The 12,458-nt window shown below is 42.1% G+C and overlaps 1 protein-coding gene across 1 annotated transcript in view; it reads left to right on the forward strand.

Annotated features, from left to right (window-relative positions):
• Nucleotides 1–979: 979 nt before the first annotated feature.
• LOC138365287 (coagulation factor V-like) overlaps nucleotides 980–12,458 on the forward strand; it is a 31,543-nt gene continuing 20,064 nt past the window's right edge. The window contains exon 1 of the mRNA XM_069325568.1: nucleotides 980–1,076. Within this exon, the coding sequence (XP_069181669.1) occupies nucleotides 980–1,076 (97 nt within the window). The remainder of the gene's footprint in view (nucleotides 1,077–12,458) is intronic.

The following is a 12,458-nucleotide window of genomic DNA, read 5'->3' on the forward strand; positions in this document are numbered from 1 at the left end:
CACATCTTCATAAATACCTCAGTGCCTTACCTCTTCTCCGTACCTCCCTTCTCTTTTGCTTCTCTTCCCTGGCTTCCCCACTACCCTTCTCACGTCATCTCTCTGCTCCTCCTACGCCTCTATTCTCACCATATTTCTCCCACTTCCCCCATTCCCATTGTGTGTGAGGGGGGGGGGATGGGGGGAGTAAAGATGATGGAGAGGCGCAGGTGAAGAGAAAAGTTTAGAAATAGGAAATATAGCTTGAGTTAGGATGCGCTTACACCTCTTCTCTCACTACTTTCCCTCTTCTCTCACTACTTTCCCTCTTCTCTCACTACTTTCCCTCTTCTCTCACTACTTTCCCTCTTCTCTCACTACTTTCCCTCTTCTCTCACTACTTTCCCTCTTCTCTCACTACTTTCTCCCATCCTGTCACTGATACCTCCTTCCTCCTCCTCCTCCTCCTTCCCTCCTCTGAACCTTCCACTCTGACGGATAAAATTACATTTAAAAGGTAATAAAAATATCAGAAAAAATTAGAAGTTACGTATAATATTGGATAGTGAAAGCATGATAATATTTTTTATATTGGAGATAATATAAACTGTAAAAGAATTACTAATTATTTAATTCCTTCCATCTCTCTTTTGTTTTGTTTTATTTATTTTTATTTTTTAACCCTCTTCTTATATTTCCTCTTTACTTTTTTTCCATTTTTTCCTTGGTTCCCCTCGAATTTCCGATGATTCTTTCTCCTGACTTTTTATCGCTATTGCATATATTAGCATTTTTAAGTAGCGATCTTGCCCAAAGGCCTATTGGTTTTCTCCAGAAGAAAAAAAATCAAAGTCCGCGTAGAATTAACTGACTTCCCGCTTCCCGCTTACCGATGACGACTGCTCGTAGCTAGTTTGTAAGTTTAATACTATTTTGGTAAGTTAAAATATGTTAAAATCGATTGTATTTCGTACGTTTGTTATATTGTATTTCCGACAAAATGGCTGTAGTTGCGTTGGCTGGGGATCAGGTGTGGATTGTTTACTTCCAACAGCTGATGGCCACGTGGCAGAGGAATGTAAACATAGCAGAGGAATGTAAACACAGCTTCTTGATCAATTCCCTCAGCTACAAAACGCTACCTGGAGACGGACGGACAGACGGACAGACGGACAGACGGACAGACGGACAGACAGACAGACAGACAGACAGACAGACAGACAGACAGACAGACAGACAGACACAGACAAACAATGTTATAGCTGTTTTCCTTTGTCTCTGTGTATTTTTTTCTTCGTTTAAAGTAATTAAAATAGACTGTCGTTTGACTTTTCATTCATACATTCTGCCCGTGTGTGACGATATATATGTGTGTGTGTGTGTGTGTGTGTGTGTGTGTGTGTGTGTGTGTGTGTGTGTGTGTGTGTGTGTGTGATAGAGAGGTAATCTGACTCAGTAGTAGTCTTACTCATAGCTGGTTAAAAATGGCAGTCGGTCGTAATGACTGGTTTACACGTGACCGTCCAAAATAGTGATTGGTCAAGCACAATGTAAACAAACCCATATATTAACACCGGTACACTTCTTGTATATATATACATATTAATTTTTTTTAACCAGTAGAAATTGTGTTCAGATAACAAAACTAATTTCCTCTGTAATTTATTTACTGAAGCCCATTGCAGGGGAAATCATTTGTGACTAGAGAGTTACGAATTATTAATTGTTATTACAGCTGAAAGAACTAATTAAACGTGTATTGCAATTACCTGCTGCGGATCTTGTTCATGCTTGCATATTTTTTTTGTATTTTTTGCTATTGATATTGACAATTACTTTTTTACAAATTAATGTAATTAAGGTCATTTCATCCAGCATTTAACCCAAGAAGTCCCTAAGGTCAGACTAAATATTTGTCAGCCCTCAAAGAATGTATATATAATGTATAGTTTGTTCTTATCGGACATATTTAATATATAATCACTCATTGTATTAACCAATATTTATCTTGTTACCTTTAAATGCCTAATAAAGCACAGCAAAACACAAAAGGAAAGGGGGTTATCTTCTTATCTTGAGATGATTTCGGGGTTTTAGTGTCCCCGCGGCCCGGTCCTCGACCAGGCCTCCACCCCCAGGAAGCAGCCCGTGACAGCTGACTAACTCCCAGGTACCTATTTACTGCTAGGTAACAGGGGCATTCAGGGTGAAAGAAACTTTGCCTGTTTGTTTCTGCCTCGTGCGGGAATCGAACCCACGCCACAGAATTACGAGTCCTGCGCGCTATCCACCAGGCTACGAGGGGTGGTAGAATAAAAAAAATAATTGAATCTGAACAAAACCACAAGGGCCGTGACAGGGATTCGAACCTGCGTCCGGCAGCATCCCAGACACTGCCTTAATCAACTGAGCTACGACAGGGTTAAAAAAAAAGCAGTTGAAAAAGTTGAAAAAGTTGAAAAAAAAGAGTTGAAACCGAAGTTCTACTGACATTAGTTCAGTTTCAACTCTTTTTTTTTTTTTTAACCCTGTCGTAGCTCAGTCGATTAAGGCAGTGTCTGGGATGCTCCCGGACGCAGGTTCGAATCCTCGTCACGGCCTTTGTGGATTTGTTCTTTTGAATTATCACGTTAGTGTGATTTCTGTGTGTAATTGAATCTGTATTGGAGGGGACCTAAACATACCTTCTAATGCGTTGTGTGTTCTTCTCCGAGGCTAAGGGTCATTTTCCTCCAGCCAGAGATGGTACTGCCTTCCATATGAGTTGTATCGAGTACCGGAATCGAGGATCCGGTACTCCGAGGATTCCGAGAATCGGAATCGAATTGCGAATGTGGTCGCAATTTTCATTAAAGGAAATATGATAGGACAATTGCCTCGAATTTTCGCCTAATTTGCTTAATTACTTTTCTATGAAGATTTCCTGGATCGATGATCGCAGTAAACCATTTGTTTACATCTTGAAAAGTTTGGATTTATAAGGAATTCAAAACATGGTTTTAATAAGAGCCGCTATTTTTTTCAGATAAATTTTCACTATTTTCAAACATATTTCAAGCAGTTGATGGTGAAACGTTTTGCGGTATTATATACCTGGAAATTGAAGTAGTTTATTCATAAATGATTGTACATATATTGTTGGGTTAAGTTACACAAGTTTACAGTAAATTCATAATGTGAGTCAATAAATAATCGTCAGAAATTTAGAGGCACATGATATTGGGGGACTTATGTTAATTTCAAAGGAAAAAGAGGGTTAAAATATATAAATTAAATATGAGTGTGAAACCATTGTAAGTGGAATGCCCCAGGGATCTGGCGTGAGATATATGTCATTTACTTATATATATATATATATATATATATATATATATATATATATATATATATATATATATATATATATATATATATATATATATATATATATATATATATATATATATATATGACAGTGTCAGACCACGGATTTTTGGAACAAATTACTGGGTATTCTAATAGACAGTATTACTGGATTGTTTCAAGCGAAGGTCACACGTACATATACGAGTATGCTTGTTTGGGTATAAAACGTCTATTGGCCTCGCATTGCGTAATAGATTTTTTTTTGCAGTTTCCTCTATTTCTATGTTCTAACATTGCATTGGCTTCATCTTCACGACTTGGCTACTACAATCCGTGACTTCAACACCCTATTTTCTTCAGTCCTCCCATTGACTTCAATATCCCGTTTTCTTTAACTTTCCTCCATGTCAAGTCCTAATTCAAGATCCATAATTAACACGCTCTGATTACTCCTTTGTTTTTGGTAATTAAAAAGTGCCGAGAAATTATAAACTATGTAATTAGACGCGCAGTCATTTGCAGATAGTTATGGCGGATACATTATTAAACAAAATTGCTTCTCATATTCTCAAAGGGGCCTCGTAGCCTGGTGGATAGCGCGCAGGACTCTTAATTCTGTGGCGCGGGTTCGATTCCCGCACGAGGCAGAAACAAATGGGTAAAGTTTCTTTCACCCTGAATGCCCCTGTTACCTAGCAGTAAATAGGTACCTGGGAGTTAGTCAGCTGTCACGGGCTGCTTCCTGGGGGTGGAGGCCTGGTCGAGGACCGGGCCGCGGGGACACTAAAGCCCCGAAATCATCTCAAGATAACCTCAAGATAAGATATTAGTGGAATTATGTAAATAGTAAAAAGGCGACATATTTCCTTTCATAATGTTTTAGCAACAAACTCGTGGATAAAATAATACAAGAGATCATTTTTTCAGCTTACATCTTTCTCTCCTTTACTCCTTTTTTCTCTTTTTGATTAATTCGTTGACCTCTTCCTTCACCCTCTTTTACCCTTGGTACTATTCTTCCTCTCCACTAAATCAGTCAATAGGTTTAGATTTATAATTTAATTTTTTTTAATTTTATTAATTAAATTAATTTAATTGTATTAATTAAATTAATTAATATAATTTATAGATTTATAAATAGATTTATTGCAATTCCCAGAATCCTTAAATCAGCCGCGTCAGAGAACTAAAAATAAGCCGACGGGTCGCTAAGGGTCACAAGGACATAATAGCTCCCAAAAAACTGAGCGGTATGTCCACCTCCCTGCCACCGGTGCTAATGCCCTTCTGGCTCTTACATACATCCGTTCGTCACGCTCAGTAGCAATCTACTTATAAAGATAAGATTTTTTTTTTTAGAATCTGGATTGCGGTCTATTCATGTCCCTGCCACTTCATAGGTGACGTAATCTTCATCAATCGAGAAACTGCAAAAAGACACATTAGATCACGCATAAACCCAGTCTCCAACCCGTTCTCGCACTTGTATATAGTCAATATTGGCTTATTTAATAAGTGCATATGTGACATACTAATTGATTGTGAATATTTTAGTTTACCTTGAAAAGCTTCATAGAAAACATCGACCTCACCTAACCTTCTTAGTATGTTAAGATAAGCATCTTATTGCTTCTTAATTACAATTATTATTTAACCTATACCGTTGATAGGTTAAGTAATAATTGTAATTAAGAAGCAATAAGATGCTTATCTTAACATACTAAGAAGGTTAGGTGAGGTCAGTGTTTTCTATGAAGCTTTTCAAAGTAAACTAAAATATTCACAATGAATTAGTATGTCACATATGCACTTAATAAATAAGCCAATATTGATAGTAAGCAAGTGCGAGAACGGGTTGCAGTCTCAGAGCCACATAGTCCACAGGTAAACTCTCCCCCATTCACAGAACCAACTCCTATAAATATTCCTATTAGTATGCACAGTCCAACATGGGGGATAGTCAAAGGCTCTCCAGCAAAAGCCGCCATGTCATCGCCAGTAACTTCTCAATAACTTGTGACTACATAACCACCTCCCCCCCCCCCCCCCCTCCCTACCGGTCAATACAACAGCCAGCGCACCTGTCCGGGCATGAACGAGGCGCTGTGGCTGTTGTGGGTTATGTTAATTAGTGTTTCCAGTCTTGCCGAATGACCATTTGTCGGCGCGAACTAATAGTCTGGAGATGAGTGGTTGGCGGGAAGGCTTGGAGGTGGTTCTTGGTGTGTTCCATTAGCCTCGGGTGGAAGGTGGGTGGAGGGAGGACTCATGTTGTTGTTGTACTGGAGGCATGAGCTTGCTCAAAGAAGGCGCTCAGACCATGCAATTATCTCATTAAAGTTTAACCACAAGGCAAACAGTACGCGCTCGTTTCGTCAGTCGGCGGCGGCGTCGTTTGGACTGTGATCCTTGCGGCCTCGTGGCTCAAGGGGCGACTTTTGCTTGGCCGGGAAACCCACTTGCAGGGCTCCCGTAATGGCCGTTGGTGTGGTGGTGATTGTTGGTGGTGAGTGGATTGTGTAGTGGCGCCGGAGGTGATTGTGGGGTTGGTAGTGGTGGTGTTACTGGCTCGTACCTATCACTGGCTACAGGAGAATGAGGTCTAACGCTCTCGTGTCCTACTTCCTAGCCTTGTTGAACTAGATATTAACTGTTCTTTCGTTCGAATCCAGCCTTAAAGCTGTGGGTGGAGGTGGTTTCCACCACTTCCTTTAGTGCATACCACTTGGCCACCCATACACGGTACGAGTATTTCCTTACTCCCTTATTTCCTTATTATTTCCTTACTCCCTTATTTCCTTATTATTTCCTTACTTCCTTATTTCCTTACTTACTGTAACTCTCTTCGACTCGTTGGCTTGTCCAGTTTCCATTGATATTCTCTTGTTCAACTTTACCTCAGTCTATTCTTGTCCACCTTGTCAATTATTCTCAGTATTTTGTATGTTGCGATCAAGCCCCATTCTATATTCTCTCTAGAGTTATGAGGTCTAATCCCCTTAGCCTGGTGGTGGTGGAGCTGTATGTGGTGATGTCACTGGTGGTGATGACGGTCGAGGTGAACCATATCTAACCATATCTATCATATCGGTCATATCTCTGTTTTTTTGTTTTAGACGGAATACCACCCCACCCCCACCGTTGAAAAGCAGAGGTGCAATAGGTACTCTGATAGAGAGAGAGAATTCTATCACCATCAGAGGCCCGAGACTGTTCAACACGCTTCCACTACACATAAGGGACATAACTGGCCGACCCCTCACAGTGTTCAAGAGAGAATTTGATAAACACCTCCAATGGTTACCTGATCAACCAGGCTGTGACTCAAATGTCAGGCTTCGAGCAGCTGTGTCGAACGGCCTGGGTGACCAGTCCAGCAACGAGGAGGCCTGGTCGACGACCGGGCCGCGGGGACGCTAAGCCCCGAAAACACCTCAAGGTAATCTCAAGGTAGGTGTGTACAGGAGTAGACGACTCCTGACCCCTGTTAGCAGGGTGAAAGTTTTCCCTTTGTCATAGCTCATAGTAAGCCTTTCCCTACTATAGTTTTTTTCCCCCTTGGAACACAATCCACCAATAGGTTTTACTTCCAGGTCCCAAATTACTGCTGGGTGAAGAGAGGCATGAGGTCAAAGGAAAAGCTGCCAATTTGTTTCTGCTCTGGCCAGGATTCGAGGCCGGGAATTACAAAACTGAGAATCGAGGTCTCTCTCTCTCTCTCTCTCTCTCTCTCTCTCTCTCTCTCTCTCTCTCTCTCTCTCTCTCTCTCTCTCTCTCTCTCTCTCTCTCTCTCTCTCTCTCTCTCTCTCTCTCCCAAGAAACACAACGTGATGGGATGCTGATTCCTCCCGTGCAGGTGTGGGCGACCAGATCACCGGTTCCTGTCCTGCTACAGCATCAAATCCTCTTCCATATTCTCTTCCATGTGGTGGACTGGGCCGTGGGAGAGAGAGAGAGAGAGAGAGAGAGAGAGAGAGAGAGAGAGAGAGAGAGAGAGAGAGAGAGAGAGAGAGAGAGAGAGAGAGAGAGAGAGAGAGTGTCTGTACTCGTCTTCACGGGCTACGGATTCTATTGTTATGATGTTTTTTGAAGCTTTCCCAGCGCACATATTGTTGAGTGCGATCAATTGTTTTCGTGTGCATTGTGTGTGTGTGTGTGTGTGTGTGTGTGTGTGTACTCACCTAGTTGTACTCACCTAGCTGTGCTTGCGGGGGTTGAGCTCTGGCTCTTTGGTCCCGCCTCTCAACCGTCAATCAACAGGTGTACAGGTTCCTGAGCCTATTGGGCTCTATCATATCTATACTTGAAACTGTGTATGGAGTCAGCCTCCACCACATCACTTCCTAATGCACTGTGTGTGTACTCACCTATATGTACTCACCTATATGTGCTTGCAGGATCGAGCATTGACTCTTGGATCCCGCCTTTCTAGCTATCGGTTGTTTACAGCAATGACTCCTGTCCCATTTCCCTATCATACCTAGTTTTAAAAGTATGAATAGTATTTGCTTCCACAACCTGTTTCCCAAGTGCATTCCATTTTTCTACTACTCTCACGCTAAAAGAAAACTTCCTAACATCTCTGTGACTCATCTGAGTTTCCAGTTTCCACCCATGTCCCCTCGTTCTGTTATTATTACGTGTGAACATTTGATCTATTTCCACTTTGTCAATTCCCCTGAGTATTTTATATGTCCCTATCATATCTCCTCTCTCCCTTCTTTTCTCTAGTGTCGTAAGGTTCAGTTCCTTCAGCCGCTCTTCATATCCCATCCCTCGTAGCTCTGGGACAAGCCTCGTCGCAAACCTCTGAACCTTCTCCAGTTTCTTTATGTGTTTCTTCAGGTGGGGGCTCCATGATGGCGCGGCATACTCTAAGACGGGTCTCACGTAGGCAGTGTAAAGCGCCCTAAAAGCTTCCTCATTTAGGTTTCTGAATGAAGTTCTAATTTTCGCCAGTGTAGAGTACGCTGCTGTCGTTATCCTATTTATATGTGCCTCGGGAGTTAGATTAGGTGTCACATCCACTCCCAGGTCTCTTTCTCGAATCGTTACAGGTAGGCTGTTCCCCTTCATTGTGTACTGTCCCTTTGGTCTCCTGTCACCTGATCCCATTTCCATAACTTTACATTTACTGGTGTTAAACTCCAGTAGCCATTTCTCTGACCATCTCTGCAGCCTGTTTAAGTCCTCTTGGAGGATCCTACAATCCTCGTCTGTCACAACTCTTCTCATTAATTTTGCGTCATCTGCAAACATCGACATGTATGATTCCACTCCTGTAAACATATCATTTACGTAAATTAGAAAGAGGATTGGTCCCAGCACCGATCCTTGAGGTACTCCACTTGTTACTGTTCGCCAGTCCGACTTTTCGCCCCTTACCATTACCCTCTGGCTCCTTCCTGTTAGGTAGTTCTTCACCCATACTAGGGCCTTTCCGCTTACTCCTGCCTGCCTCTCAAGTTTGTATAGCAGTCTCATGTGCGGTACCGTATCAAAGGCCTTTTGGCAGTCAAGAAATATGCAGTCTGCCCAGCCTTCTCTGTCCTGCCTTATCCTTGTTACTTTATCATAGAATTCTAAAAGGTTTGTTAGGCATGATTTCCCTGTCCAGAACCCATGTTGGTGCTTGTTTACAAACCCAATGCTCTCCAGGTGCTCAACAAGTCTTAGCCTAATTATTCTTTCAAGTATTTTGCAGGGGATGCTTGTCAGTGATACGGGTCTGTAGTTAAGTGCCTCCTCCCTATCCCCCTTTTTGAAAATCGGTACGACATTTGCCTCCTTCCAGCAACTGGGCAATTCTCCCGACATAAGTGACTCATTGAAGATCATTGCCAGAGGCACGCTGAGAGCCTGCGCTGCCTCTTTAAGTATCCACGGTGATACTTTGTCTGGTCCAACAGCTTTATTTGCATCCAGTGTTGTCAACTGTTTCATTACATCCTCTGCTGTCACCTCTATATCTGATAGTCTTTCATCTTGGGTAATCTCTTCTAACAATGGGAGCTGCTCAGGCTCGGTTGTGAACACTCCATGGAATTTTGCATTCAGTACCTCGCAGATTTCCTTGTCGCTTTCTGTATATGCCCCTTCTGTTTTCCTCAGTCTTGTCACTTGGTCATTTACCGACATCTTCCTTCTTATATGGCTATGTAGTAATTTTGGTTGCTTTTTCGCTTTGACTGCAATATCGTTCTCATAATTTCTTTCCGACACTCGTCTTATGTTAATGTAATCATTCCTAGCTCTGTTACATCTAATCCTGTTGTCCTCTGTCCTTTGTCTTCTGTACTTCCTCCACTCCCTCCTGCTTCTCACCTTTGCTTCCTGACACTGTCTATTAAACCATGGGTTATTATATTCCCTCCTGCTTTTTTCCTTTATTGTTGGAATAAATCTATCTTCAGCCTCCTTGCATTTCAATATGACTTGGTTCATCATACCTTGCACTGTTTTTCCTCTAAGTTCTTCCTCCCACTGCACTTCTCCCAGGTAGTCCCTTATCCTTCTGTAGTCCCCTAGTGTAGTAGTAGTGTGTGTGTGTGTGTGTGTGTGTGTGTGTGTGTGTGTGTGTGTGTGTGTGTGTGTGTGTGTGTGTGTGTGTGTGTCCCCGCGCACTTCTTTCAAAAGCTGTTACAGTTGTTTGGTTGACGGTAGAGGCAATTCCTACCTCTTCCCAATCCTCCTCCTCCTCCTCCTCCTTTCTCCTCTTCCTCTTCCTCTTTTCCCCCTTACTCTTCTCCCCAGATTTCATTTGGACAGCAGTTAGTGTTCCCAGAAGATTAGTCTGTGCAGACCGAGATGTCTTCTATATAATATCTATGTACTCTAACCTACTCTCTTGTACTCTAACGTGTACACCGAGTACTCTAAAGTACACCATCCATCCTTTTCCTCCCCCCACATTCTGGCAGGTACAATCATCTTCCAATCACTAATTCTAAGCTTTACAAGGCAAAGTTTAGAATTAGATGATTTAAATTAAATAATTTAATTATGATTGATCAATTACGATGGTTAAATTATGATGATTAAACTATCGAGTCATTGTAATACTAAGCTACACTTCGTAAGGCAAATGCAAGAAGAATGATGAGGGGAGATTCGTGAGGCAAAATAGGGTGATGAGATTCGTGAGGGAATAGAAAAGGAGATTCGTGTGGGGGAGTAGAGAGAGAGAGAGAGAGAGCAATAAGAGAGTAGAAATAATAAAGATACGAGAAGATAAATATTTAAATTAAGCAAGAGAAATTTGTAATGAGGAATTAAGAGAAATTCAAATGAATAAAATATAATACATTTTTTCGCACCATCTGTTTAAAAGTGAAAAAAAAATCAATTCTTTACCGGGCATCGTAAGGACAATATTATTGGAAGCTCTTGGCTTACCTTTCATCCTCTGTCTCTCCTTCTCATTCTCTCTCCCTTCCTCTCTCTTCTCTCTCCCTTTCCCCTTCCCCCCTCCATCAATCCATCCCTCCCTCCCTTCTCCTACGCCCTTTCTCAATTCCCTACCCTCCTCCCCCCACCCCTGTAGTGGCTTAATAGGATTCGAACCAATTTACTTGTGGTACTTGAGATCGTAATTGAATCTGTCTTTAGCCACCAACACCTTCCACACAGAGTGAACGCCTTAGGTTCTTTCTTAAGGAACGCCAACACAACTCCCTCACGTTCTTTATTTTAGCGCAAATGAAAGAGGTTTTTTTTTCAAAGTTTTTTCCGGTCTACTTTTCGAACGGAAACCGTTCGAAAAGAAATATATTGAATCGAACACTGGGAGGTTAAGGCTTCACTAAATAACTGGCTTGGCAACCGATGTTATCGTTTTCCATGGCTTATTAATAAGTATTTGTGGCTTTTAGGGGTAACGCTGTTATTCTTTAGAAGCAAAATACGTGTAATTTTCGTTTAGATAAAGCCATCGTTCTCACTGGGTGAGGACATCGTTCTCACTGGGTGAGGACATCGTTCTCACTGGGTGAGGACATCGTTCTCACTGGGTGAGGACATCGTTCTCACTGGGTGAGGACATCGTTCTCACTGGGTGAGGACATCGTTCTCGCTAGGTGAAGCCATCGTTCTCGCTAGATAAAGCCATCGTTCTCGCTGGATGAGGCTATCGTTCTCGCTAGGTGAAGCCATCGTTCTCGCTAGATAAAGCCATCGTTCTCGCTGGCTGAGGTCCTCGTTCTCGCTGGCTGAGGTCATCGTTCTCGCTGGGTGAGACCATTGAAGAAGTCACCAGGAAGGTCACCACCGTTCACGGATCACAATTTTCAAGGGGTTCCAGGTCATCGTTCGAGCGAGCCCATCGGGCAAATTAATAATTCAGACAATCGCCCAGATAAGCAAACATTGCAAATGGGAAAGACGGTAAGAAAATGAATAGACCAGACTTGACAAAACTTGCATGCAAGGAAGGGAGATGAACCCAGGACAATCAGCAGATCAAACGAAGTAGAGGATGCTGAACTAGTTGGAATCTCAGATCAACGGAGAGGGGAAGATAAAGAATGAATTATAACTGGAGTAAGAGGGAGAGAGGAAGAGAGAATAAGAAGGACAGAAGGAAATCCTACGAACGCTCAATTTTCCAGATGTTTGTGTAAATGGTCTTGAAAACAAAGCAAGAGGCCATGATCGTTCTGGGGAGAGCCAATTACAACAAGCCTTAGAAGTGGAAGATTGTGAAAAGGGGTTTTGCTATTGGTCTGCTTTAAGGTTCCGGTAAAATATTAAACATTTTTATTGAATCTATTTCGGGAAATATTATTTACCTCTACACATATTCTAGTGTTATTGTTCCTCTTTTTTTTCTATGTTTGTTTGTATGTTTTATGCACAAAGAAATCATACTGACGTGATGGTAACGTAATGGTGTATTTATTTACTTGTTCGTTCGTTCAGTACCGTCCAACCACTTGGGCTGGACGGTAGAGCGACGGTCTCGCTTCATGCAGGATGGCGTTCAATCCCCGACCGTCGAAGCGGTTGGGCACCATTTGGGTAACCCCCGTCCCATCTCAAATCCTTATTATCCTGACCCCTTCCAAGTGCTATATAATAGTAATGGCTTGGTGCTTTTTCATGGATATTTCCCCCCCCCTCCTCCCCCTCCCCTCTTC

This window comes from Procambarus clarkii, chromosome 16, assembly GCF_040958095.1.
Source record: "Procambarus clarkii isolate CNS0578487 chromosome 16, FALCON_Pclarkii_2.0, whole genome shotgun sequence".
Classification (NCBI taxonomy): Eukaryota; Metazoa; Arthropoda; class Malacostraca; order Decapoda; family Cambaridae; genus Procambarus; species Procambarus clarkii.